The sequence below is a fragment of the Heloderma suspectum genome, chromosome 3, assembly GCF_057233095.1.
Source record: "Heloderma suspectum isolate Gila_16-S chromosome 3, 16-S_ref, whole genome shotgun sequence".
Classification (NCBI taxonomy): domain Eukaryota; kingdom Metazoa; phylum Chordata; class Lepidosauria; order Squamata; family Helodermatidae; genus Heloderma; species Heloderma suspectum.
Window position 1 is genome coordinate 321,311,120 of NC_139460.1, and position 26,779 is coordinate 321,337,898.

Genomic DNA, 26,779 nt, shown 5'->3' on the forward strand with positions numbered 1-26,779 from the left:
GAGGATGAGGAAGTGGCAGGGACTCCTTTGGGTGTCCCCCAGTCCCACTCCACTCTGCCCCCTGCATTTCTTTTCTTTTTAATGTCTTCATTCTGTTCTTGCACAAGAACGGAAGGAAGACATTAAAAATAATTGCTGCACCCCGTTTCTTCGAAGGAAATGAAAGTGCCAGGCACGGGGAGGGGGGAGGGGTGCCCCCTCCCACCCCACCCCACACCTGGCACTCTCACTTCCTTGGAAGAAACGGGGCACTTTCCCAGCTCCCTGTAGGGATCCTGTCTCTCCCTTGCCTGTGAGAGCTGTCAGTTTTTTGACAGCTCTCAACACAGCATGGGAAAACTTGCCGGGCGCAGGGCCGCTTAGCGAGCAGGTTCTGGCGGGTGCAGAGGCTCGTCAAGTGAGCCGGGGGGAGCACGAGCTGGGGCAGCAGCTCGGCAAGCACCTGGGGAAGCCTGGCACAGGTGAGTCTGTCCATCCCTAATCTCATTTATAAGCTCCAGAAAATGCACTGTATCCATTAAATAAGAACCTCTTTGTGGAACAAACCGTTTGAGAAAATAATTGACAAAAGGTAAACGGAAGTTCCAAAGGGGAAACAGAGCCTGGAATGACCGGGCGTCCTGGTACAGGGAACCCCTTTTTGTGGATTTGGGGTTAAAGATAAAATTGTGTGGACCTTCTCCTCGATTTCCAACAAGAAATCAGAAGTGGATCTTGAAATCTGCCCTTTAGTCAGCCCATCATCCAATATTCCCACAATTTCCCTCTTAATCAGTAGGATTCTCCTTACATTTCTCATAATGCTCATCGTTGTTTAGTTGCCGAAAAGCCTCTCTCACATAGTCCTCTTTAAGGTTCATCAGACACGGCTGTTTGTTTCGCAGTTTACCGGGGCTTCTGCTTCCGCATGCAAAGCAAGATAAATCAGCTCTTTACACAGACAAGTTCTCCGCAGCCTCCAGGCGGAAAGCAAGCAGGGAGGGAATCAGTGGGTCTCCCGAGGGATTAAAGCATCTCTCACTTGCTCTCTCTCTCTCTCTCTGTGCAAAGCAGCGCGCAGGGGTGTGTGTGTGGCTTTGTTGCTGTCAGCCGTTTACATGGGGAGTTGCTGTCTTCTTCCTCCTCCTCCCCCGGCCAGCTCCATGCCTGCTTTGAGCCTCTCCTAGCCCTGCCAAGAAATATCTCCTCCCAGCCCAAGTCAACAGGCAGACACACTGGAGGAGGGGAGGGGGGAGAGCAATTGTGATTTCCCTGCTCTGCTCAAAGGGTTCTTCTTCCCAGGCTGTGGTTATACCAGAACCACACATTTCCACACAGCCATTAAAGTGGATTTACATTTAAATAACAGATTATCTGGGAGGAGGGGTAGCGAGATAAAGATCAAATACAGGGATGTGCCCATGTAAATGACCAGCAAACTTCTGTGAGTGACCAGGCATGAGCCCACGATAAATGCCTCATGTAAAGACAGCATTGAGCCTTTATCTGCCAGCTTGAAAATGATATTTTGGCATTTGGCGATTCTTTTTAAACTTCATATGTTATTTTAGTTACAGTATTAAAATTTGTTTTATTGCAGTTACATTTTTATTCCTACAAGTTCCCTTATACCTATTTTGCTTCTCCCTTGAGTGTGGTTAAGGACAGAACCATTACTGCTCCAGAATATCCTAAGCATATTAAAGGATGCCGCAAAAGACACAAGGCCTCTAACAGCCAGCACTCTTTTCAGTCATACCCATCTCATGCATGCCTCAAATATAGCTGGCTGGAGAAGGAAAGGATATGCTAAAACCTGTTCGTTTCTCTTCACGCCGCCTTTCTATCTGTTTGCAACATCTTTAGCGTATGGTGGTGGAACATGGCCTAGATTATGCAGGTTATAAATTATGTTGTACCTCCATCTCCCTTGTCAGCAGGTCCTCTGGCATCAAGTGTGCTTAGCAGTGAAAAACACCTCACAAGCTGTTTCCAACAAGACAGGAGGAAACTTGAAGGTAGCTAGCTGCAGCCTGCAGAAGACAAGTGTCAAACAGCACAGGCCTTGTTCCAATCTCTCCCTCCCAAATAACAAGCTCCTGTCATTCCATATCACTTGCTAAACATTATACATCAGCTATAAGGGTAACTGCTCAATCCCAAGACCCCTTAACTCTCTCCAAGCCAGTAGTTTTCAACTTTTTCAGACCAAGGACCCACCTTTAGGCAGAAAATGCATCTGGGATCCACTTTACCATATATTTTGTATGGTGTAGTGCTGTTCTTGCAACCCACCTTAGGGTCCTGGCCAACCAGTTGAAGACCAGTGCTCTAAGCCATCAGAATTGTAATGCATTAAGACTTTTAGTGGTGAAGAAGAAGCCTGTGGGAATGAATGACTTACCTCCCTGTCATAGGTGGCTGGGAAATCCAAAGGGCCTCTCTGCTTCTCTGAACCTAGCCAGGGTAAGGTGGGCAGGAGGAGGGAGTAAACAAAATGGTTTGGGAATAGGATGGAAAGGAGGAAGTTGAGAAGGGAAGATTTTGGCCGGAAAGGAAAACTGGGAGAGAGAAGGCAGAGAGGAGAGTTGCACATGGCCAGAAGCTGCAGAGGTGAGGATCTAGGGAAGGCTGACATTTATATATTAACTTGAAATAATCTGCTTTGTTTAACTGTAACACTTCTCTTCCATTCTTGGACACAAATGGCAGCTGGCAAAGCAATATGGAAACATTTACACTGTATGGCTAGGACACCAACCTATGGTAGTCCTGTCTGGATTCCAAGCCGTGAAAGAAGGGCTGATCAACCATGCAGAAGAATTCTCTGAGCGACCAATGCTTCCTTTCTTTAAAGCTGTAGGGAGAGAAAGGGGTAAGTTGTGAAGAGCTGTACTGGTCTTCTATCCAGAGATAACTTAAGAGGACAAAAGATCTGTGTCATATAGAACATCACCAACGTTCAGAAGACAACAAAGATGACATGAACTAATGGTGATAATGTCTTGTTTACAGGGCTTGGGGTTTGGATAGGGAATAACATCCTAAGTTGAAACATCAAAGACTCCACAAACAAAACCCAGTTCAGTCAAAGAGCAGGCAATTAGCAAAGGGACGTCATTCTAAAGTCAAAGTTCACAAAGCATAGTGTCAGACAAGAATTTAGCAAGAAGAATGGTCACAGGCAGTCCAAGGTTACTTACAGGAATTTGAGCAGAGTAAGCACTCGAGAGACATTGGCAAGGTACAATGGGTCCAGAACTGATGAGGAGACTTTGTTCCAGCAGCTCTTCCAGTCTGGAGCTGAATCTTTTAAGCAGAACCTGCAAACCCGACTAGAAGTCCAGCTGTGCTCTTTAGAAGCTTATGGAAAAAGTCCTCCTCATAGGAAATCCCTACACATGTGGAGTCTTTACTCATGAAGTGTCGTTTGCTGTAATCGTACACTTCTTCTGAGTGTATGGACTTGAGCCTGCCTTTTGAGGTGTCATTGCTCCTTGGGGCCCAGTGATCATTCCACCTCAGGCTCTGAAGCAAAGCTCCCTTTATTCTTGGTCTCCTGCAATGCTGGCCTGGATAGTTCTTGGGCATTGTCAGTTACTGAGATCTTTGGTCTTCATCTGAAGAGGAATCCTCCAGCTGGGGGATGACAGGTAAAATTTTTCAAGAGCAACTCTTGCTGCTTGAAAGGTATGCATGGAAAGACCATGTCTGAGGAGCAGGGAGGCAGAAGGCATGAGGGTGGATCTGGGAAAAGAAACAAAGCAGGGCAAGTGAGATGAGCTGTCTGGTAGGCAGGCAGGCAAACAGGTATACCTTTATGGTACAATGCCAGCTAGATAATATTGCACCACACACTACTCATGTAGCAAATGTAGGAGGATAAGAGAATATTATTAATGCACTACATTTCAGAGGTTAAAAGAGGACACCAATCTGCATAACATTTACATAAGCAAATGTATAGGTGTAAATTTATAAACAAACAACAGTTATTGAACTAGAAATACAAGAAATCTCACCATAGTGGATAAGACTGACGAGATGACCTGTGTACCTGCTCAACCTGCCATCCAGTGATAACTGTGATGTACAACTTCAAAGCCCCTGCTCTCCCTCCTGATGGTTCCTTGACTCTAAACCAGTCTTGGACTGGACAGCCCATCAAACAGAAGACACCTTCAAATACAGAACTGTATTCTGCCAGCTCTCCAAAATAGATATATATCCCCTGTAAAGCACACCACCTGGCCACCCTATCAATCATAAAAACAATTAAAACATAAAACAATTACTCCTCCATCACAATTAAAACATAAAACAATTACTCCTCCATCACAATACCATAGATAAAAGGATCAGCAGCTAAAATCATAGACCAACAACCTACAGTGGCAGGTGGGCCAATTTATCATCTTACTGACCCTCCCTGGGACTGCGTTTAGCTGCCTGAGAGAAGCTACCCCCTGAAGAACTAAAAAAGGGGGAGCTGCTCTGCGAGGGGGGATACTCAAGGGCAAAGGCCGCCCTGCTAACTTCAGGTTGGTTGGCTTTGCAGCTTCTATGTGTGGGGCTGATTGTTCTCTTAACATCTGGTTACATGCTGGCCCTAAGGACACTGTAGAGCTGTCCAAGGCATGCTGTAATATATTTGCTAGGCACTTCCAGAATATAATCTGTTGCATTTGCTGGGACTCCAGTATTACAGCAGGTGAATCAGGTGAGGTATCCAGAATACAGACTTGTCCATTTTCTTGCACGCATTTCAGTTATACAGCTCAAGGACGTTGACAAGGTGCTTGGACAGGTTCATGCAACCACTTCCGCATTGGATCCTTTCCCCCTCATGGCTTATAAAAGCAAACAGGGAGGGAACAGCCGGCTGGGCCAGGAGGTGAGTTAACACCTCTTTGTGGGAGGGAGTGGTCCCAGGATGTCTGAAAGAAGTGGTGGTGAGACCACTCTTGAAGAAATCCTCCCTAGACCTGGAAAATCTTATTTTTAGTCCAATGGCAAATGCTCCATTCCTGGGCAAGGTCCTTAAGCGGGTGATTGCAAACCATCTTCCGACACTCTTGAATGAGATGGATCCATTTCAGTTGGGGTTCAGGCCAGGTTTTGGCATGGAAACAGCCTTGGTTGTCCTGTATGATGACCTATGTTGGGAGAAAGACAGGGTGAGTGTGACCTTGTTGTTTCAAGAGATGGAAATACTTATGTGTGGCAGCTGCATGTTAAGCCTTTGCTGTGGGAGTTGCCAGCCTAACATGATGCAAGATTTCCCCATAGCAATCATAATCTGCAGAGTTGCCCATACATGGCATTTTGGCGACACTATAATTTCTAGATTCACCTGATTCCTGTCTTCCATTAGCACACAAAGTGGGATGGCCAAGACTGCACAGTGAGGAAAATATATTGTGAGAACCAACCCTGAATATTTCAGATGGGAGAAAATGAGGGCTTCAGTTTCCGAAGCGTACAGCAGTAGCCAGTACTGGTAAATTAATACTGTACTAGATGGAGATTAAGTCTGCATCAGCAATGCAGTTCTTACCTTTTGAAAGAATGGGCAGCTCTCGGATGCATGGTCATGACCCATAGTAAACGTTTCCTTTTCTAGTTCATGAACCTGATTTTTAACATGAGTTATGTGAGTAATAATTTCCCACTGATTCCTGATGACCACAGGTTTTATACTCTCAAATGGTCACACCTGGAAGCAGCAGAGACGGTTTGGTCGAGTTACTATGCGAAAGCTGGGGCTAGGGAACAAAGGCATGGAACGCCAAATAGAAGAGGAGGCCTATCAGCTGGTGGAGGTGTTTGCAGATGCAAAGGGTATGTAATACTAGGAGATGATGCTGGCCTGATATGTGTCATGATCTGCAGAATTTTTTGTGTACTCAAAAAAATTACAGAGTGGAATCTGATGTATTTTACTTGATTTCTAATAGAAAAATAAATTGGCTGATATCCCAATAGTCCTCCATGAAATCCCACTCTCAGTATGGATAGGAGAGGCTGGATTAATATTAATATATCTTAATTTGCAGGACAGCCATTTGACCCTTCCTTGCCCATCACCAATTCAGTCTCCAATGTGATATGTGCTGTGACTTTTGGACAACGGTTTTCTCTTGAAGATGAAAAATTCCAGAAACTGATTGAAGCTGTTGATGTTGGCTTAAAATTTGGAGGTAGCTTCTTTAATCTTGTGAGTAGTCTTTTTCTTTCCTACTGAGACAGACAGGTCTCACAGCGATCCATGTCTCCTCTCAGCATTTTGAAAATTTGTATTTATTTATTTATTTATTTATTTTTACAAAATGTATAAACCACTCTATATCTTTAAAAAAGATTCTAGAGCTGTGAATAGTAAAAAAGAATTAACATGCAAAAGAATAAAAGCATTTAAGATCATGTTATACCAAGAGAACTGTGGCTGGCCATTCAGGAAAAGCTTGTTTAAACAAAAATGTCTTTAGGAGATGTGAAAAACAAAGCAATGTTTGTGTTAATTCAGTCCTTGTTAACTTCAGAACCTACACCAAATGGGTTCTAAACACCCTGGGGGGTAACCTAGCTAAATCCAAACCGGCAAACATCCCCACAGACAAAATTGTAAATTGCAATCTACTATGTAACACTTTATTTAAGAAAATTAAAAAACTGAAGAAAGTAGCATGGCAGTTATATGAGTGTTAGCAACTTTCTCTGTAAGTACAGGAGAAGAGAATGTAACAGAAATGTGAAATTAGGAATAATTAGGAAGGCCTGGCGTGCTACGGTCCATGTGGTCACGAAGAGTCGGACACGACTTAACGACTGAACAACAACAAGAAACATATTTGCAGAGGAAAACTAAGGGGGCATGAAGCCCCTAAAGCATCCCAGTGGGAACAGAGGATTCTCACTGGCTGCAGAATGTTAAGTGTCCAGTGATGTGCAGGGAACAGGAAACCAGAGGGAGGGGAATAGAATGGAATATCCAGAAAGAAGGCATGCCTGGCTGGCTGGCTGGCTGGCTGGAGCACTGAAGAGGAGCTTTCAAACTGCAACATTTTGTTGCAAGTCCTATGGATTTAAACAAAATCTCTAACTTCTATTATTATATGTTCATGATATTTTTTAAAGCAGACAAGATTGAACCCTTTCTGTATGGGAGAAAACAGGAGAGTGAACATGGTACAGCCCATTTAGCTTAACATCTGTTCCATGTAAATAATTGGGCACTATTATTAAGCACAGAGAAAACCCAGTCTTGCTGAAGAAGAATCAGCATGGTTTTTGCAAAGAATCAGCATGGCTCCTGCTTCACCAGCCTTTGGAGTTTTTTGGCAATGTCAACAAGCATGTGGTTAGGGTGAGCTGGGCTGGAACTACACTTACCACCTTTTTTTGCTTCCAATGAGGTTTCACCGCCCGCCTTTCACACTACGCAGTAGCCGCCTCGAGTTGGAACCGGAATTTCCCACTTCCGTGCTCCCACTTTCAATACCCTAATATCCCGGTATTTCCCCTTAATGTGCTCTGATTTTCCGCCTTCGCTACCGTATCCAGTCATAGTCCCCTCCCCTGCCTGTCCATATGCGGCGGTGTTTGTATTTCCCTCCTGTCCAATCACAGCTCTTGATGGCCCCATGTCTTCTTCCGGCTACCAATCACGTAGCTTCCTCAGCAGCCCCCATTTCCTCAGCAACAAGCAAAGGGCTGGATGTGCGCGCTTGTCTGATCTTGGAAGCTAAGCGGGGTCAGCCCCGGTCAGTAGTTGGATGGACGACCGCCTGGGAATCAGGCTTCCTGCATTGAGCAGGGGGTTGTTCTATCCCTTCAAATGAGACTAAGTTTTACCCCCTCCTATCCCCCACTCAGGAAGTTGTTTTTTAAAAAATTAAGGCGTTATCCTCGCAGAATCGGGGCTTCTCCGTGATTTTTTTTTCTAATTGAGGCATGATCTTTGAAGCTTTGAAGTTGTGAAGCTTCACAACTTCAAAGCTCCGAAGATCATGACTGAATTAGAAAAAAAAGGGGGAGAAGCCCTGATTCTGCGAGGATAACGCCTTACTTAAAAAAAAAAAAAACATCCTGAGCATTCCTACGGACACTGCCAGAGTAGTGATGCTGGAGGGGTGATCTAAACTTTCACTTGGGGTCCATTGAGCCACTCCTCCCTGGATTGCCAGTGGCTCCCCATCCACAAAGTGTGAGCTGGGGCATGAGGGGTGGAAAGCAGTTCAGATGGGGCAGAGCTGCTCACCTTAGCAGCGGCGGTCAGTGATGCCTGCGGTGAGGCTACATTCTCTGGCAATTAAAGAGGAACAAAGAGAGTGTCACCTCGACACCGTTGCTGCTGCTAAGCCTCACTGACCTCATACAGGTCAGTGAACCCTGTCGCTCCTCCTCCCTAGAATCCAGTGATCATGGGATTCAGAAGATTGTGGGGTTTAGAAGGTTCTTCTGAATCCATCTTTTCATTGAACAAGAATCAAATTAATATGCTGACCCTCAAGAATAACCCAGAAGATGATGCAGAAATGCTATTCCAAAGGGGCTGGCTGATCGACTGTGTTACTCAGCCTCCCCCTTGATGATGCCGGGATTCTGCTTTTGTCTTCCCTCCAGCTGTATGAAATCTTCCCATGGCTCATGAAGCATCTTCCAGGGCCTCACAAGAAAGCATTGTCTGCTGTGGAGATGGTGCTTTCACATGCAAGAGAGGAGATCGAGAAGCATAAGGAGCAACCGTCCTTCCATGAGCCACAGGATTTCACGGATTTCTATCTACTTCAGATGGAGCAAGTAAATATCTGCTTTTTATTTCAATACCACTCATCTAAGGAATCATTATATTCCTTCCCATGACTGAATAGTAATATTTCAAGCATCTCCATTACATTTTTCTAGGCCTCAGATCATATTTGCATTCAGTCCCCATTCTGAACTTCACCCATATTAAATACAGTTGCTAAAATAAGTTATAATCCATACATAAATGCATCCACTCAAATGTCTGGAAAAAAGAAAGACAGATTTCAGAATCCCAACTGGGAGTATGATAGGGTGCCTGTTGCTGAGTGGAAACTGTGTTAAGGCATCTTGATTATGGACCTTTGCTTCTATACTTAAAATTAGTATGGGTTAGGGCCCATTCCATACAAAAACATGCACTGAGAAAACTGACAAAAAGATTCACCTTTTTAATCATCCTGGTTGTGCAACATAATTTCTTGGTTATTTGTTTATTTCATTTCTATATCTCCCAATAGACAAAGCACCCTGGGCAGTTCACAAAAATTAAAACCACAAAGTGCAGCATAAAACAATATAGAATTTGAAAGCTTAAAACCACAGTATAGCAGTACAACTAGAATAAAACCTAGCTGCAATGCAGAGATTTAAAATGCAGATTTAAAACACCAGATATAAAAGACTAGGAAGCTAAAATGCCTGGGAGAATAAAAAGGTCTTCACCTGGCACTGGAAGGAGTACAACATAGGCACCAGGTGAACCTCTCTAGTGAGCTCATTCCACAGCCGGGGTGCCACAACAGAAAAGGCCCTCTTCCTGGTAGCTACTTGCATGAGGCAAGTAGCTTCCTTTGGCGCAAGCTCATGGAGAAGGGCCGCTGGCGATGAACTTAGGGTCTGGGCAGGCACATACGGGAGGTGGTGATCCTTCAGATAATCTGGCTGTAAGCCATATAGGGCTTTGCATGTTAATACCAGTACTCTGAATCAGGCCTGGAAATGGACTGTCAGCCAGTGCAGCTGGGAAAGTACTGGCATACTGTGATCTCTTTGTCCAGTCCCTGTTAACAATCTTGCTGCCCCATTTTGGACTAGCTGAAGTTTCCGGACCATTTCCAAAGGCAGCCCCATGTATAACGCATTGCAGTAATCCAGACGAGAGGTGATCAGAGCATGGGTAACTGGAGCTAGGTTACATTTTAATCCTACTTTTTCTCCAAGAAACCTATGTAGGCATTCATGGTTTCCACCTCATGTTATCGCACAACAACACCTGTAGAGTTGGCTGAGAGAGAGCAATGGACTGAGGATCGCTCAGTCCCCCAGTGAGCTTCTTGGCTGACCAGGAAGTTGAACCTGTCTCTCACTTATGTAACACTTAAGCAATGGTTTTGCTGCATGAACGGGTGAAAGAGCAACTAATCCGGGTTGGCTGATCTTGAATGTGAAAAGTAATATCGCATCAGATTATGTAATGCCACAGATACGCTGGTGTACCCTAATGCAAGATAAATACTACATTCAGCTTCCATACTTGCGAAAGCAAATGCAGGCTAGACTCTTGAACCTTGACATAGGACAGTAGCTCAGTGGCGAAGCATCTTCTTTGCATGCAGAAGGTCCCAGGTTCAATTCCTGGCATCTCCACATAGGGCTGGGAAAATAAACTCCTGCCTGAAACCCTTGGGAGCTGCTGCCAGTCAGTGTTGACAACACTGGGCTAGGGGGACCTGTAGTCTGACTAGTGTCCTGCGTTCCTGATGCATGGTCAACAGTCAATAAGGATCAATTATCCCTGGCATCCTGGACCACCCTATTGCATTCACAATCAGAGTTATTAAGGAGTGGGGAAAGGGTCTTCTTGAGCATCGTGAATACAAAGCAAAGGGCATCCATTATTCCACATTAATTAATGCAGAGTTTAACGTATATGTGGGGCAGCATATCACATTATATAGCATTTTTTGCCAGGCACAACCCCATAATCCTCAGATCCTCACATGCAGCAGAAGATGCGGTATACACACGAGTGAGTGCAAGATCTCATCACACTCAACTACGAAACATGATTTACAGCTAGGATAATAAGGGGGTTCAGAGAAAGTAAGTGTTGCAGAGCAGCCTGTTCAGTATAAATGAAGCGTGACTATTCCTGTTGTCAACATCAGAGCAGGAATGACCCCAACTCTACTTATGATGAAGAGAACCTGGCTCAGTGTATTCACGACTTCTTTTTCGCGGGGACAGACACAACCAGCGCTTCTCTGAAATGGGCGTTGCTCCTCCTGACAAGTCATCCAGACATCCAAGGTGAGAGAGATCTGTCCCATGGGAGCAAGGGCCACTCAAATGATGTGCTAAGATAAGGAAGTTTTTAAACATCACATTTAGCTTTAACTCTAATAATGCCTCTGTATTGTCACGGCCGTGGGCTTCCAGAATCTAGAGCTGCTGAGATAATGATGTGCCAGATCCAGGTTTCATAGAATCATAGAATAGTAGGGTTGGAAGGGGCCTACAAGACCATCGAGTCCAGCCCCCTGCTCAGTGCAGGAATCCAAGTCAGAGCATCCCCAACAGATGTCTGTCCAGCCTCATCTTGAATGCCTCCAGTGTGGGAGAGCTCACTGCCTCCCTAGGGAATTGGTTCCATTGCTGTATTGCTCTGACAGTCAGGAAGTTTCTCCTGATGTTCAGCCGGAATCTGGCTTCCTGTAACTTGAGCCCATGATTCCGTGTCCTGCTCTCTGGGATAATCGAAAAGAGATCCTGGCCTTCCTCTCTGTGACAACCTTTCAAGTACTTGAAGAGCGCTATCATATCTCCCCTCAGTCTTCTCTTCTCCAGGCTAAACATGCCCAGTTCTTTCAGTCTCTCCTCATAGGGCTTTGTTTCCAGTCCCCTGATCATTTTCGTTACCCTCCTCTGAACCCTCTCCAGTTTGTCTGCATCCTTCTTAAAGTGCGGTGTCCAGAACTGGACACAGTGCTCCAGATGAGGCCTAACCAGTGCTGAGTTGAGGGGAACTGGTACTTCCCAGGATTTGGAAGCTATGCTTCTATTAATGCAGCCCATAATAGTATTTGCCTTTTTGGCAGCCACATCACATTGTTGGCTCATACTCAGCTGGTGATCTACAACAGTTCCAAGATCCTTCTTGCTTGTTGTGTTGTTGAGCCACATATCCCCCATCTTGTAACTGTGCATTGGGTTTCTTTTTCCTAGGTGCAGAACTTGGCATTTATCACTATTAAATTTCATTCTGTTGTTTTCTGCTCAGTGATCCAGTCTATCAAGATCACTTTGAATTTTGTTTCTGTCTTCCAAAGTATTAGCTATCCCGCCCAATTTTGTGTCATCTGCAAATGTGATCAGCATTCCCTGCACCTCCTCCTCCAAGTCATTCAAGTCATTCATGAAGAGCACTGGGCCCAGGACTGAGCCCTGCGGTACCCCACTCGTTACCTCTCCCCAGTTTGAGAAGGTCCCATTGATAAGCACTCTTGGAGTCCAATTGTGTAGCCAACTGTGGATCCACCAGATCGTTCTTTCATCTAGCCCACTTTGAGCTAGTTTGCTCATCAGGATATCATGGGGAACTTTGTCGAAAGCTTTGCTGAAGTTGAGGTATATGATGTCCACAGCATTTCCATAGTCCACAAGGGAGGTGACCTGATCCAAAAATGAGATCAGATTCATCTGGCAAGATTTGTTCTTGACAAATCCATGTTGGCTTCGAGTCATCACTGCATTGTTTTCAAGGTGCTCACAGATGGATTGCTTTATCATCTGCTCCAGAATTTTCCCAGGGATTGATGGCTACAGACTGGTCTGTAGTTCCCAGGTTCCTCCTTTTTGCCCTTTTTGAAGATAGGGACAACATTAGCCCTCTTCCAGTCATCTGGCACTTCCCCCGTCCTCCAAGATTTCTCAAAGAGAATAGACAGCAGTTCTGAGAGTTCTTCTGCCAGTTCCTTTATTACTCTAGGGTGGGGTTCATCTGGCCCTGGAGATCTGAACTCATTCAAAGTAATGAGGTGTTCCTTGACCATATGCTTATCCATCTCAAGCTGCAATCCTGCCCCTTCAGCCTGTACTGTATTTATGATAAATAAATAAATAAATAAATAAAGTACTTCGCCTTTGCCAGGGGGGTCATAGACCCTCTTTGGGGAGAAGACTGAGCCAAAGTTGGAATTGAGCACTTCTGTCCTTTCTTTGCCATCTGTTATCATTTTGCCCTCCTTATTTAATAGCTGAACCACCATTTCTTTCATCTGTCTTTTACTATGCACGAAGCTGAAGAAAGCATTTTTGTTGCTTCTAGGGATGGGGGGGAATTTCTCCCCGAAACTTCGGGGGGCCGAGTGCCAACGCATTTGGTCCTCTGAAAGTTGTTCGGGGAGAAATTCTCCGCCCCCCCCCCCGGGATGGGACTTAACTTTCACGAATGTCGCTCCCGGCAGCGGGTCCCGGCGGCGGTTCGGCAGGTCTTCGTCAGGGGCGGGGGCAGCAGCCGGTCTTTCGACCGGCTGCCACTGCCGCCATTACAAGAAAAGTAAAAAAAAACCACGCCCCTGTGATAGGCTACGTAACAATTTATGTAGCCTATCACGGCTAGATTTGCAAAGTCAGCCATGATAGGCTATGTTAATCATCACGTAGCCTATCACGGGTGACTTAAAAAAAAAAAAAAGCGCGTACGGCTAATGGCGGCCCCCATAGGGAGCCGCCATTTGCATTCCTTATTTTGGCACATCTAGTCTACGGAAAGATTTACGTAGACTACGGCGAAAATAAGGGAACGCTATTTGCGTTGCCTTTATTTTCGCCGTATACGTAAATCTTTACGTAGACTAGACGTGTCAAAATAAGGAATGCAAATGACGGTCCCCATGGGAGCCGCCATTTGCGTACGCGCTTTTTTTTTTTCAAAGTCACCCGTGATAGGCTACGTGACGATTAACGTAGCTTATCACGGGTGACTTTGCAGATCTAGCTGTGATGGGCTACGTAAATCGTTACGTAGCCTATCACAGGGCTTTTTTTTTACTTTTCTTTTGAAGTTCGCGGCCGGGGAGACGGGGCGCTTCTCCCCGGCCTGAATTTCGGCTGGGCGAGGTGGGAAGCCTCCCCCCCGGCCTGAACTTCGGGGGGAGAAACGAAGCGCCTCCCCCCCCACCGCGAAGCAAGCTGCGAGACCAGGTAAGTGACTTTCGTACATCCCTAAGCATCCCTCACTAACCTCAGCTCGTTCTCAGCTTTAGCCTTCCTTATGCCATCCCTGCAATTCTGTGCTATTTGCCTGTACTCTTCCTTTGTTGCTTGGCCTTCTTTCCACTACCTATATGTGTGCTTTTTTGTTTTCAGGTCATCTCTTAGCTTTTTGTGAAGCCACATTGGCTTCTTTTGTTATCCTCCACACAAGTCAGGAATTTCCTGGAGGGGCCATGTTTTGCAGAATTTGTCTCCCAACAAATATCAGGGAAATTGAAGTCCCCCATTACTACTACATCATGCTTACAAGGTTTGCTTACAAGGAGACTTGACTGAGTACTCAGGTTACAGGCCAGAGGCCTTACAGCCTCCTCGAAGCTTCCTTGAAGAAATGGAACTTATGAGTAAATGGATTTATGACTGGAGCTTTAGAAGACATGGAACTACAGAACAAACCTGAAGGTGTTGACTTACCTCTTATGCAAGAAAATTATTTTTCACAGACATTTCCCTAGGAAGTCTCTGGAAGTTCTAATCAAGATCAACAGTTCAATAGAATTAAAACAAGCCAGAAAATGTAAAGTTTTCTGAACTCCCTGCCCCCCCCCCCGAAAGCTTCTAATCTGTGTGATACTTTGGATGGGAAGAGATGGACCAGCTGTTGAATGACTCAGAAGTGAGGAATGACAAATGTGTAATGAAAATGGGGTAGAGGAGAATCAGGTATGTGCCTCCACTGTGAGACTTAGGTGACTCAAGTAGTATTTTGCTGAAGAAGTGGGCCTTGAAGAGAGATTTAAATGAGGAAAGGGAAGCGGCTTAGCAAAGAAGAGAAGGGGAGGATATCTGTAGCTGAGGAGGCAACACTACTAAAGGAGGAGAAATGGGAGTGGGAGAGATACAAAAATAGGTAACCCTTTGCCAAATATACTGAGAGAAAAATGGTATGAAAGAACCAAAGTAAGAGGTATCAAGAGGTGAGGGATGGGCATGGTTAGCCCTGGAGGAGAAGAAACATAGAAGCATGCCCCAAATGCTCAAATTGCTTGATCTGCCATGTGCAAGGGCTTCACCACACCAGGTTTTTTTATCCTGCAGCTTACTGGGGCTTTAGTTTCTGGAGTCTTTGCAGGATTAAAATCGGCTCCTTTACATGGGTGGATGTGTACTTTGATCCGGGGAATTAATTTGTCTGCAAGTTCTGTATGTTCATTATACAGCCACTAGATGGTGCTGTTGTATAGCAGAACTGAGTAATTTATTATAGGGATGGCGGAGAATTTCTCCACAAATCTCAGGGAGATTTTTGGCGGTGAAATTCTCCGCCACCCCCCCCGCCACCCCCCGGGATGGGACTTACCTCCCTCGAATGTCCCTCTCGGCGGCAGGTCCCGGCAGCGTTTCAGCGGCATTTCGGCGGGGGCGGCGGCCGGTCATCCGACCGGCTGCCACCGCCGCCGCCATTACAAAGTAAAGTTAAAAAACACACATACACACACACCCGTGATAGGCTACGTAACGATTTACGTAGCCTATCACGGCTAGATTTCCAAAGTCAGCCGTGATAGGCTATGTAAATCGTTACGTAGCCTATCACAGGTGACTTTGAAAACAAAAAAAAAGTGCGTACGCAAATGGCAGCGCCCTTATTTTCGCTGTAGTCTATGCAAATCTTTACGTAGACTACCTGGGCCCAAATAAGGCCCAAAATAAGGAATGCAAATGGCGGCGCCCATGGGCGCCGCCATTTGCATACGCACTTTTTTTTTGTTTTCAAAGTCACCCGTGATAGGCTACGTAATGATTTACGTAGCCTATCACGGCTGACTTTGGAAATCTAGCTGTGATAGGCTACGTAAATCATTACGTAGCCTATCACGGGTGTGTGTGTGGTTTTTTTAAACTTTACTTTTGTATTTCGCGGCCGGGGAGACGGGGCGCTTCTCCCCGGCCTGAATTTCGGCCGGGCGAAGCAGGGCGCCTCCCCCCCGGCCTGAATTTTGGCCGGGCGAGGCGGGGCGCCTCCCCCCCCAGCCTGAACTTCGGGGGGAGAACCGAAGCGCCTCCCCCCCACCGCGAAGCAAGCTGCGGGACCAGGTAAGGGACTTTAGTCCGTCCCTTATATTATACATGCTGCCAGTATAGCGGATTAACATTCCTTATTGGATAATCGCCGATATTATTAAACCTAGGTAAAATGTCAGAAAGTGTGAGAGATGCCCAGGAGGTTGACACATCATGTAAGGAACTTGCAAACTTCCATGAGGGACCAATCATTAGCATGCAGTAAAGCCTTGTGTAGAAATGTTGGAATATGGGGTTCCTTTAGACATTCTTATGAAATAATATCGTGTAGAATAAGTATGTGTCAGTGGTTACTCAATATTTCTGAAATATAAATATTCAATATAAGGCTTCCAGTTCTATTATTTTCCTCAGATAAAGTCCACAAGGAGATGGAAGATGTTTTAGGTTCTTCTCACTCAATCTGCTATGAAGATAAAAACAAGCTCCACTACACGAATGCCGTAATTCATGAGATCCAGCGTTCAAAATATGCCTTATTATTTGGAGTCCCAAGAAAACCTACAAAGGATGTGAAAGTGAATGGTTTTCTCATTCCCAAGGTATGGAATATAGCGATGGCTGCATTCCTATATCCCAGGAACAAGGAGCAAGTACAAACATGATAGATTTCATACGTACAACTATAAACACCCAGTGTTTATTTTGGAAAGAACACATAAGTTGTGTTCTGAACTGGACCTGGAACTGAAACTCTCCCCCCTCCATCCAGTGTGCAGATTGGAGATTGGAAAGCGCGTAGGGATGGTGGAGAATTTCTCCACGAATCTTTGGGAGGCCGAATGCCAACGCATTCGGCCCCCCAAAATTGGTGGGGAAATTCTCCGCTGGCCCCCCGCCCCCTCCCGGGATGGGACTTATCATGGCCGAATGTCCCTCTCGGCGGCGGGTCCTGGCGGCGGTTCGGCGGCGTTTTGTCGGGGGTGGGGGCAGCGGCCGGTCTCCCGACCGGCTGCCACCGCCACCGCCATTGCAAAAAAAAAAGTAAAGTAAAAAAAAACAACAACACCCGTGATAGGCTACGTAACGATTTACGTAGCCTATCACGGCTGGATTTCCAAAGTCAGCCGTGATAGGCTACGTAAATCATCACGTAGCCTATCATGGGTGACTTTGGAAAAAAAAAGCGCGTACGCAAATGGCGGCGGCCCATGGGCGCCGCCATTTGCGTTCCTTATTTTGGCACGTCTAGTCTACATAAAGATTTACGTAGACTACGGCGAAAATAAGGGAACGCTATTTGCGTTGCCCTTATTTTCGCCGTAGTCTACGTAAATCTTTATGTAGACTAGACGTGTCAAAATAAGGAACGCAAATGGCGGTCCCCATGGGAGCTGCCATTTGCGTACGCGCTTTTTTTTTTTTCCAAAGTCACCCGTGATAGGCTACGTGACGATTTACATAGCCTATCATGGCTGACTTTGGAAATCTAGCCGTGATAGGCTACGTAAATCGTTACGTAGCCTATCACGGGTGTGTGTGTTTACTTTTTTTTTCGCGGCCGGGTAGACGGGACGCTTCTACCCGGCCTGAATTTCAGCAGCGAGGGATGGGGCGCCTCCCCCCGGCCTGAATTTCGGCCGGGCGAGGCGGGGCGCCTCCCCCCCCTCTCCTGAACTTCGGGGGGAGAACTGAAGCGCCTCCCCCCCACTGCGAAGCAAGCTTCGAGAACAGGTAAGGGACTTTCGTCCATCCCTCGAAAGCGGTGTTCTGATTATTTTCAAGGTGGGGGCTGAAAGGATTTTAACTTCAGGGATCCTTATCACTAGTAGCTTTAATTTCTCACCCCATCCCTTTAAAGCTGCTTGTGCAGGCAATTGCAGGCATGCAAGCTGGATTCCCTCTTCCCCCACCCCATGAAATGCAAAACCCCTAATCAAGACCTCTGGCCATATTTCTCCACCTGCTAGCATCATCCCAGAGGCATGTTGGGGTGGCAAAATGCTCTGAGTAGGGCTGTGCACTGCCTAGTTACGAAGTCCATATAATAAGGCGAAGCGGGCTTATTCAGAGCAAAATCCTCATGATACGAGGTAGGTCAGAGCAGTACTGAGGCACCCCAGGACGAATCCCCCCCCAACAAAGCGCCTCCTCCGCCCTGTATATTCGGAGCTCTACTTAATGCCTGAGCAGTCCAGACAGGCTGTCTCCAAAATGTATCAACCTCTGAATGCTCACGTGGAGGGGTAGGAGGAGGAAGAGGAGGAGGGAGGCAGGTAGAAGGCAAGCGGACGCAGGAAGGTGGGGGGAGGCAGTAAGGCAAGCGCAGAAGGAGGAGGGAGTGTGCTTTGGCAAATAGGAACTCTCAGCCAGAACCGACACCAGCAGTCTCCAATCAGAGAGAGTGGTGGAGGAAGGGGGTTATAAACGTTGGCGAAAGCTGCGTTCAGTTATTGTGCTAGCTGTGTCTTTGGGAGAGAGGGCTGGTGTGTGTGTGCACACATGCGCGTGCATTCCTAAGAGTTGTTCCTTCAATTTATTCAATTTTGATTGCCATTAGGCTTTCCTCAAAATTAAATTAAATTAAATTAAATTTTGGTTGTACTGGGAGCATTCCCGTCCCTCGCTCCTTGATCATCCGTCCCCTTTGGGACGGTATCTTTTGCAGCACCTCTTCCAGCTGCCTTCTCCTATTTCTTTCTACCTCCGACTCGTTTGTTATTTGTGTTTGATTAGATTCATCTCTCCTTTCCATATTTTTTCAAACTAACATAGCTTTTCCTCGCTTGTTGCTGCTATGCTGTCCCCTCCCCTGCCATTCCTGCGTGTGTTTGTTTATCTCGATTTTGGACTCCGGAAAAGGCTGTGTTTGTTATTTAATGTTGACCCTCACTGCTGCTTTCTCCATTCTATTTCCTTGTCAGTTTTGTCCATCAACTCTGTCTCTTTTAGATTTTTACAAACCCAGTTTTAGTTAAATTTTTAAAAGCAAACATTGACTTCTGGGCTTGTCCCCCCTCCCCTGCCTTTAAGTCACATTCAAGCATTTAGTTTTTTCTTTCTTTCTAAATTCTTAAAAGAAGGCATATTATAGCAGCCTATGTGTGTAGTGTTCATCCCTGTCCCCCCAACCCTGTGCTGAGGTGAACCGTCTGTGTCTTCTCTGTGTTGAGCCTCCCCAAATAGAAATTAAAGAAGGGTTTTTTATTATTATATATTATATTAATATATTATATTATATATTGTTATATTGTTCTCGGCTCTTATCGCCTCTGCTATTGTCATGTATTTCTTGAAGCTAAGCTGCCTTCCATAAAAGAACATGAAATATAAAACAATAAATTAAAGACACCCATTATTTGCTTGGGTAGTTCTGCCTTACTTTATCCCTTGTGTGTCCATGTGTGTGCGCGTGCTAGGTCATTGTTCCACCAACACTATATGTCCAAATTTCAAGGCAGTGTTGAAAAAGCACAAGACACATGGTATTTATAGTAATTACCTTCTTATTCCAATAACACTCCACTGTGTGGCAAAACAATCCAGAGGAATATGAGGCATCTTTGGGATGCTGGCAGGGGCAGAGGTAGGGAGAAGTTACAGCTCCTTGCTTTGGGAGTTTTCCTGGAAAAACTCAAATTTCACCTCCACCTAGCACGCAAGCTGATGGGCCAAATTGCCTGGGCTTTGGGGATTACAATGCCCTTGAGGGGGGCTGGGAGGGGGCAAGATGTCAGGTGCGTGTGTGGAAATGGAGAAGTTACAGCTCTTTGCTTTGAGAGTTTTTGTGGAGAAAATCAAACTTTAGCTGCCCCCCAAGCAGGAACCGCTGGGTAAAATACATTCAGAATACTCACTGAGTGTAGGGATGTCAGAGAATTCTGCCACAGATCTTGGTGAGGCCGAATGCCAGTGCATTTGGCCCCCCAAAATCCATGGCAGAATGAAGCCCCCCGCCCCCCACACGGCGAAAGGCGCGCAACACGGAGCACTTACCTGCTGCCATTCGCGCTGCTTTGCGAATGGCGGCCGCGTCTGTGGCTGCCATTCGCTTCTTCATTATAGCCATGATAGGCTATGTAAATATTTACGTAGCCTATCACGTAGCCTATTACAGCAAAAAAAAAAAAGGAACACAAATGGCAGCCACTATGCCATTTGCGCCCCTGTATTTTGCCATAATAGGCTAAGTAAATATTTACATAGCCTATCACAGCAAAGAAAAAGGGAACGCAAATGGCAGTCGCCGTAGCTGCCACCATTTGCATTCCCTTTTCTTTTCTTTTTTTGCCATGATAGGGTACGTAAATATTTACGTAGCCTATCATGGCAAAATACAGGGACGCAAATGGCGGCGGCTACGGCGGCCGCCATTTGCGTCCCTGTGCAGGCTGCCCAGTGGCCAGATGTCCAGCTGCGGGCGGCCCCAGCCAGCTGCTCTGAGGAGTCACTGCAGAGTGGAGCTGGCCGGGCAGAATTTGGGGGGGAGGGACGGAGCGCCTCCCCCTCACTGCGAATGTCACTCTTTGAAAAGGTAAGTGACTTTCGTACATCCCTGAGTGTAGGGGTGTACGAAACCCCACTTACCTGGCTCTGCCAGGCTCCACAGGTGGGGGGAGGCGCTCTGTCCCTCCCTCCGGAATCCTTGCTGGGGGGGGGAGGCGCTCCGTGCCTCCCCCCCAGAATCCTGGCCGGCCGGCTCCGCTCCACAGCCAAGCCGCAGAGCCGTTGGCCAGCTCCGGCCGCCCACAGCCGGACATCCGGCCACTGGGCAGCCCTGCAGGGACAAAAATGGTGGCTGTTGTAGCCGCCGTCATTTGCGTCCCTGCGTTAGCCATGATAGGCTACGTAAGTATTTACGTAGCCTATCACGGCTGAAGGAGGAAGCAAATGGTGGCCGCAGGACGGCCGCCATTCGCACAGCAGCGCGGACGGGAGCAGGTAAGTGCTCCGTTTTATGCGCCTTTCATCCCGTATGCCTTTCATGGGGTGGGGGGGCGGGGGCTTCGTTCCGCGACGGGTTTCGGGGGGCCGAATCCACTGGCATTCGGCCTCACCGAGATCTGTCGCGGAATTCTCTGACATCCCTAATTGAGTGTGTGTGCTGGAAATAAATAAAAGCAGTTAAAAAATAACCTCTTCCAGCCTTTCTGCCGGGTAATGTGTGTATTCGGCCATAGAAAGGCAGAGCCAGTGAGTCTTCTGAATAAGGCAAGGGTTGTTTTGCACATCAAAGAAACCTGCAGCACAGATTAGGGGCCTCTACTGCAGCACACTTTCCTTTCTGAGTCTGGTGTGAGTTTCTGGGAATGTCAGATTCAACCTGCGCCTAGCACACAAGCCGGTGGACCAAACTGCCTGGGCTTTGTGGGGTGTGATGCCCTCGAGGGGGCTGGGAGAGGCCAAGGTGTCATGCGTGTGTGTGGAACCACAGCGAAGTTAAAGCTCTTTGCTTTGAGAGTTTCTGTGGAAAACATCAGATTTTAACTCCACCTAGGACAAACACCACTGGGCCAAAGTGTCTGAAATTTTGCGGGTGGCCTCCTCTCCAGGGGGTGGAGACCTCTCCAAATTTCATGCATGTATCATAAAAACTAAAAAAAGTTATGACCGTTTGTGTTTTCCCATGCAAGACAATGGGAAAACACCCCGAACTGGTGATACAGATATCCGAATCTCACTTCGGATTCAGATCTGAGTTGAAGCGGAGGGGGTCCAAATTGGTAGGAGGCGGATAGGGGTCACATCAGAGATCTGAAGCAGCATCCAAAGCAGACTGGGGGGTCCGTGCACAACCCTAGCTCTGAGGCTTTTCTTTTAACTGGGGTGGGTGGGAACCAAACTGCCTACCTGCCATTGCCTGCCTAGGAAGTTTTAAAAAGGAAAGGGACCATTTTCATTCTTTGGGCTCACTGCTCCTTATGGAGAAACACAGCGTTGGGCTAAGATAACCCATTCCCAGTGTGTCCTCTTCCAAGAGGTAGGTGCGTGCATGCGTATGTACATATGTACGTATGTGAGAAACTCTTGACAATTAGTACTGTGGAAGTGAGGAATAATCCTGAAATGAACTGTTCTTTCTTGCAGGAGGCCCTGATTATTCCAGACATGCGCTCTGTTCTTCTGGATCCTGAGCAGTGGGAGACTCCGGAAGAGTTCAACCCAAATCATTTTTTGGACAAGGAGGGAAATTTTGTGGCTAGAGAAGAATTTCTGGCATTTGGCGCAGGTAAATGCAGAAATCCAAACCTGCTTGGGATTTACAGACACATTTATTGGGTTGCTTTCAGGAGATTTTTTGTTTTATTTATTTATTTTTAAAAATGTCTAGGTCGCCTTTCAGGGCAGAAGCCCTCCCAAGGCATCTCACAGCAATAAAATGCATAAAAACAGTTAAAATATTAAGTGATAAAAACATAATCACAATAAAATAGCAATAAAAGCAACAATAAAAGCTGACAATAAAACCACCAACAATAGCGAAAACAGCAACAGCAGCAATCATAATAAGAGAAAGCCACAGTAAAATAATATGTTTTCATGGCCTTCTTAAAAGTCTGCAATGACAGAGCATGGTGGACCTCCAATGGCAACTTGTTCCAAAAGTGTGGGGTCACTGCAGAGAAGGCCCTCTCACATGTTCCCACCCACCTAACGGCTTTCACAGATGGGCAGATGGGAAGGGCCTCTCTTTCTGATCTTAAAGTGCAGGCAGGCTTATATGGATGAAAGTGGTCCTTCAAGTCATTTGGTCCCAAACCATTTCAGCCTTTAAGGGTCAAAACCAGCACTTTAAATTGGGCACGAAAACACACTGGTAACCAGTGCAGCTGGTGCAGTTTAGGCGTTATGTGATCAAATTGCCTCGCCCCCACCAACACTCGGGTGGCCGCATTCTGCACCAGCTGAAGTTTCCAAAGGCAGCCCCACATACAGTGCATTACAGTAGTCCAGCCTGAACATGACCATTGCATGGATAACTGAGGCAAAGTCCATCCTCTCCAGAGACGGTCACAGCTGGCATACCAGCGGACTCCTGGACATGGCAGCCACCTGGGCTTCCCCAGTTAGCTCAGAGTCCAGGAGGACTCCCAGAGTGCACACTAGGTCTTTCAGGGGGAGTGCAACCCTGTCTAAGACCAGTTGTAAACCTCCATCCAAAGTAGTTGGTTTCCCAACCCACAGGACCTCAGTCTTGTCTGGATAAAGTTTCAGCTTGTTCACCCTCATCCATCCCAAAACAGCCCCCAGACAGTGGCTCAAGAGTTCCACAGCCTCCCTAGGATGCACAGATGGAAACGTGAGGTAGAGCTGAGTATCATCCTCATACTGATGACGTTTCAGCCCAAACCTCCTGATGACTTCCCCCAATGGTTTCATGTAGATGTTAAAAAGCATGGGAGACAAGATAGAACCTTGTGGCACCCCACAGGCTAACGGCCATGGGGTGGAACAGACATCCCCCAGCACCACCTTCTGAGAAAGCTCCTCCGTAAAGGACTGGGACCACTTTAAAACTGTGCCTCCCAAGCCCAACCCAGATAAATGATCCAGAAGGATACCATGGCTGATGGTATTGAAAGCTGCTGAGAGGTCCAGAAGAACCAACAGGGTTGCACACACCCCATTCCCCAGCATAAGACATAGATGCCATCTGACTTCCATTCAGGCAAGCCTAAAAGAGCCCTATTTCTTTTCATCAGATGTAATGGAGTCTGGCCTGAAACCAGAGTCCCAGCTGAGTCTGAAACAAAACTATCCCACTTTCTCATTTTTTAGGAGAGTGAGGTTTATCTCAGGTTTTCTGTTTCTAAGAAAAAAGACATGTTTCCTTTATGATTCTATAGACAGTTACCTGACAGGAAGTCCCTTGAACTCAACAGCACTTCCTTCTGAGTAGAACACGCATAGGATTGCACCATTAGTGTTGGACTTTGGAAAATGGTCATTTGATAATAGTCACTGAATTACATTCCCATGTAACATATGGAATATCTCAGCGTTCTGTACCTTCACTGGTGAAGGCACAGCTGGAAAATAAGTTCAAGTGACTAATACTGTCATCTTAGGCAGGAGTGGGCAACTTGTGGCACTCCAGATGTTTTAGCCTACAATTCCCATGAGCCCTAGCCAGCATAGTCCATGGTGAGGGATGATGGGAGCCGGAGGCCAAACAAGTTGCCCGCCTGTGATCTTTGGGATGATGAGGTTTCCTCTTTTTCCATAAGGGAATATACAGCTCTTCTAATGAGTCAAACTACTAGCCTAGTATTACAGTGTGCATACAAACTGTGGTGTTTGGTGAGCAGTTAGGGATGTGCCCAGTATCGGCGGGGGCCCACTGGAGCATCACCCCCTCGCAATCCCCCTTAGACCTGTGCTCGAGCCCCCACGAGTTCAGCGAGCCACCACACTAACCCTGGGTCCCATCTGCAAGCGCCCACCCTTTTGTGGAGGTTTTTTTTTCTTTTAATGAAAAATGAGCTTATTAAAGTGTGCATATTTAAATATGCGCACATCGGACTGGGAAAGCTTGATCTATGCAATATTAGAAGTATTATGCCTCTAGAGGCAAAATAGTGGGCGCTCGCAGATGGATCCAGGTGAGTGCAGGGAGAGTCCAGGAGAGCACAAGCAGGGCTGAGTAAGGGCAGGGGCTTGGTAGGTGCAGTCCGGGCTGCAGTCGGGGCGGCGGGGGAGAGCCTGACAGACTCCCGGACCCAGTCGGGCATCCTGCACCATCCCTATGAGCAGCTGAGCTCTGGGCTTGCCTGTCCTATACTAGGGCTGGGAACTGGATTCTCCTCGCCCACAAAGGAAGGCTGTAAGACTTGTTCTACTGTTAGGCTTGGCAATTGTGCATAGCACTACAGAACAGCTGAGGGTTAAAAAAACATGCTACAACAGCCAACTTTCAACTCAGCAGCAGAAGTGAATGAGAAAGCCTCCATGCAGCAGCTAGGGGTGGAAGCCCAGGACAATCAGCAATGCAGGCATCTCTTCCTCCCTTTCTGTCTCTCTCCATCTCTTCCTTTGAGAATTTGTGACATAGCCCACTGTTGCTGGGCTGGCCAGTTGCCAGTATTGTCCAAGGATTGTTGTCCATAATCAACTACGATATGTCATTATTACACAACTTGGCCAAGCGGAGTGGAAAGTAGCCCTGATTATTTCCCTGTCCTAAGTGCTTCCAGTAGTTGGACTTGCTCTGAGACTGTATATAGTCAGGGTCAATCAAACTGAGGCACCCTGGGCCAAAGCTAACCCCCGAGGGTTGCCAACCAATGGAGTAAAAGGGAGGTCTGGAGGCGGCAGGTGTAGCAGCAGGCGTTCCGGGTGGTGACTTTAGAAGGTGGGAGGAATCCATGGCCTACCAACACGTGTTCCTATCTCAGATTCATCCCTAATTCTTGACTGGGATCTATGCCCTGGGGAACAGATTATTACTCGCTTGCTACCTTTCCCTTATTTTCTCCACAGGAGCTCGGGTGTGCCTGGGGGAGCAGCTGGCGAGGATCGAGCTCTTCATCTTCTTGACCAGCCTGTTGAGGGCCTTCAGGTTCCAGCTGCCAGAAGGAGTGAAGGAGCTCAATCAAGAACCCATCACAGGGTTGACAACACATCCCCATCCCTATAAAATCTGTGCTGTTCCCCGCTGTAGCTCCTCATAAAGCATATACAAATAATTACATGTACTATTTATTTCTGTAAATATCTCCTTCATTGTTGTTCAGTTGTTATGTCATGTCTGACTCTTTGTGACCCCATGGACCATGGCACGCCAGGCCCTCCTGTCCTCTGCTCTCTCCTGGAATGTGCTCAAGTTCGTATCTCCTTCATTACTTGTCATGAAATCTGATGTTCTGCCTTGAATTGTTCAGTTCATTCTATCCTAGTACTTCTCCACTGCCTCAGAACTGGAAACAGATCTGTGCTGTAACTGGTTGCTAAATAAATCCCCATCACCTGAAAAAGAGATTTCCCCCTCTACTTTGCTCTTTGTGCACAAGTGCTCGGTGCTGAATTTTTCCTCCGTACAAATGTAGTGTGCTGGCAGTGTTTGCTGATGCATCCGTGTGTCCCAGCTGCAGCAGGAGCTGGGTCCAGACAGCTGCAAGTGTCCACGGTCCCCAGTGATGTCACACATGGGAGCTGATCATTCACCAGCCTGCCCTGTGACACTGCTTTAGGAAATGGTTGATTTTAGCTGCATGGGAATTGTTATTGCTCTGCTTAGAAGCCTCGACTTAAGACTGAACCCAGCCTGTGGCAATTGGTGGTGTACTCTTCGTTTAAAGTGTTTAATTAATATAGTTCCAGGCAAGTTCTCAACGATGAAAGGTTCAAATGGGCAAGGGTCCAGATTTGATGGACAGTCCAGATGAGAAGGTGCAGATCAGACTGGGGAAAGTCCAGGCAGAAAGGGTTTCGGGCAGAAAAAATGGATGTTCCCAGCAAAGGCTCTGCAGCTTCTCTCTCAGCTTAAATACAGGGGAGTCTAGCCCATAAGCAAGCAACACATTAAGGACACAATCCTTATGGATGTTTAGGCAGAGACTAGGCCTCCAACATGCATAGGATTGCACCCTCAATAAGGCATTTCTATCCTGCTTTCTATAGCTGCTTCTGTTCCCAAGAAACAGGTTTGAAATCCCTCCTTCCTTAGCCCAGCCTCCCTCTGCCTGCTTCATTCCTAGAGAGAGGCTATCAGCTGTCTTAGCTGTAGACATGTCGGTCAAGGGGGCTGTCTTCACGAGTGATTTGGTGGGAAGACAGAACACTCTGAGTTCCTTCGTGACAGATGACG

At 46.7% G+C, this 26,779-nt stretch overlaps 2 protein-coding genes across 2 annotated transcripts in view; one reads left to right on the top strand and one right to left on the bottom strand.

Annotated features, from left to right (window-relative positions):
• LOC146351706 (cytochrome P450 2J5-like) overlaps positions 1-1,170 on the bottom strand; it is a 73,476-nt gene extending 72,306 nt beyond the window's left edge. The window contains exon 1 of the mRNA XM_084842091.1: positions 791-1,170. The gene's annotated coding sequence lies outside the window, so the exon portion shown is untranslated. The remainder of the gene's footprint in view (positions 1-790) is intronic.
• A 1,527-nt stretch (positions 1,171-2,697) lies between these two features.
• On the top strand, positions 2,698-25,941 carry LOC146351707 (cytochrome P450 2J2-like). The gene is made up of 8 exons (XM_084842092.1): positions 2,698-2,854; positions 5,671-5,820; positions 6,036-6,196; positions 8,605-8,781; positions 10,899-11,040; positions 16,387-16,574; positions 22,060-22,201; positions 25,453-25,941. The coding sequence occupies exons 1-8, from the start codon at positions 2,743-2,745 to the stop codon at positions 25,641-25,643; spliced, it is 1,263 nt and encodes a 420-aa protein (XP_084698218.1). The 5' UTR covers positions 2,698-2,742; the 3' UTR covers positions 25,644-25,941.
• Positions 25,942-26,779: the final 838 nt, after the last annotated feature.

What these genes read in the sequence shown, in the direction of transcription:
- LOC146351707 (XM_084842092.1), top strand. Translation starts at nt 2,743, where the DNA reads ATGGTAGTCCTGTCTGGATTCCAAGCCGTGAAAGAAGGGCTGATCAAC. An exon ending in AGCTGTAGGGAGAGAAAGGG is followed by an intron (nt 2,855 to 5,670) that starts GTAAGTTGTGAA and finishes TGATGACCACAG; the next exon opens with GTTTTATACTCTCAAATGGT. An exon ending in ATGGTTTTCTCATTCCCAAG is followed by an intron (nt 16,575 to 22,059) that starts GTATGGAATATA and finishes TCTTTCTTGCAG; the next exon opens with GAGGCCCTGATTATTCCAGA.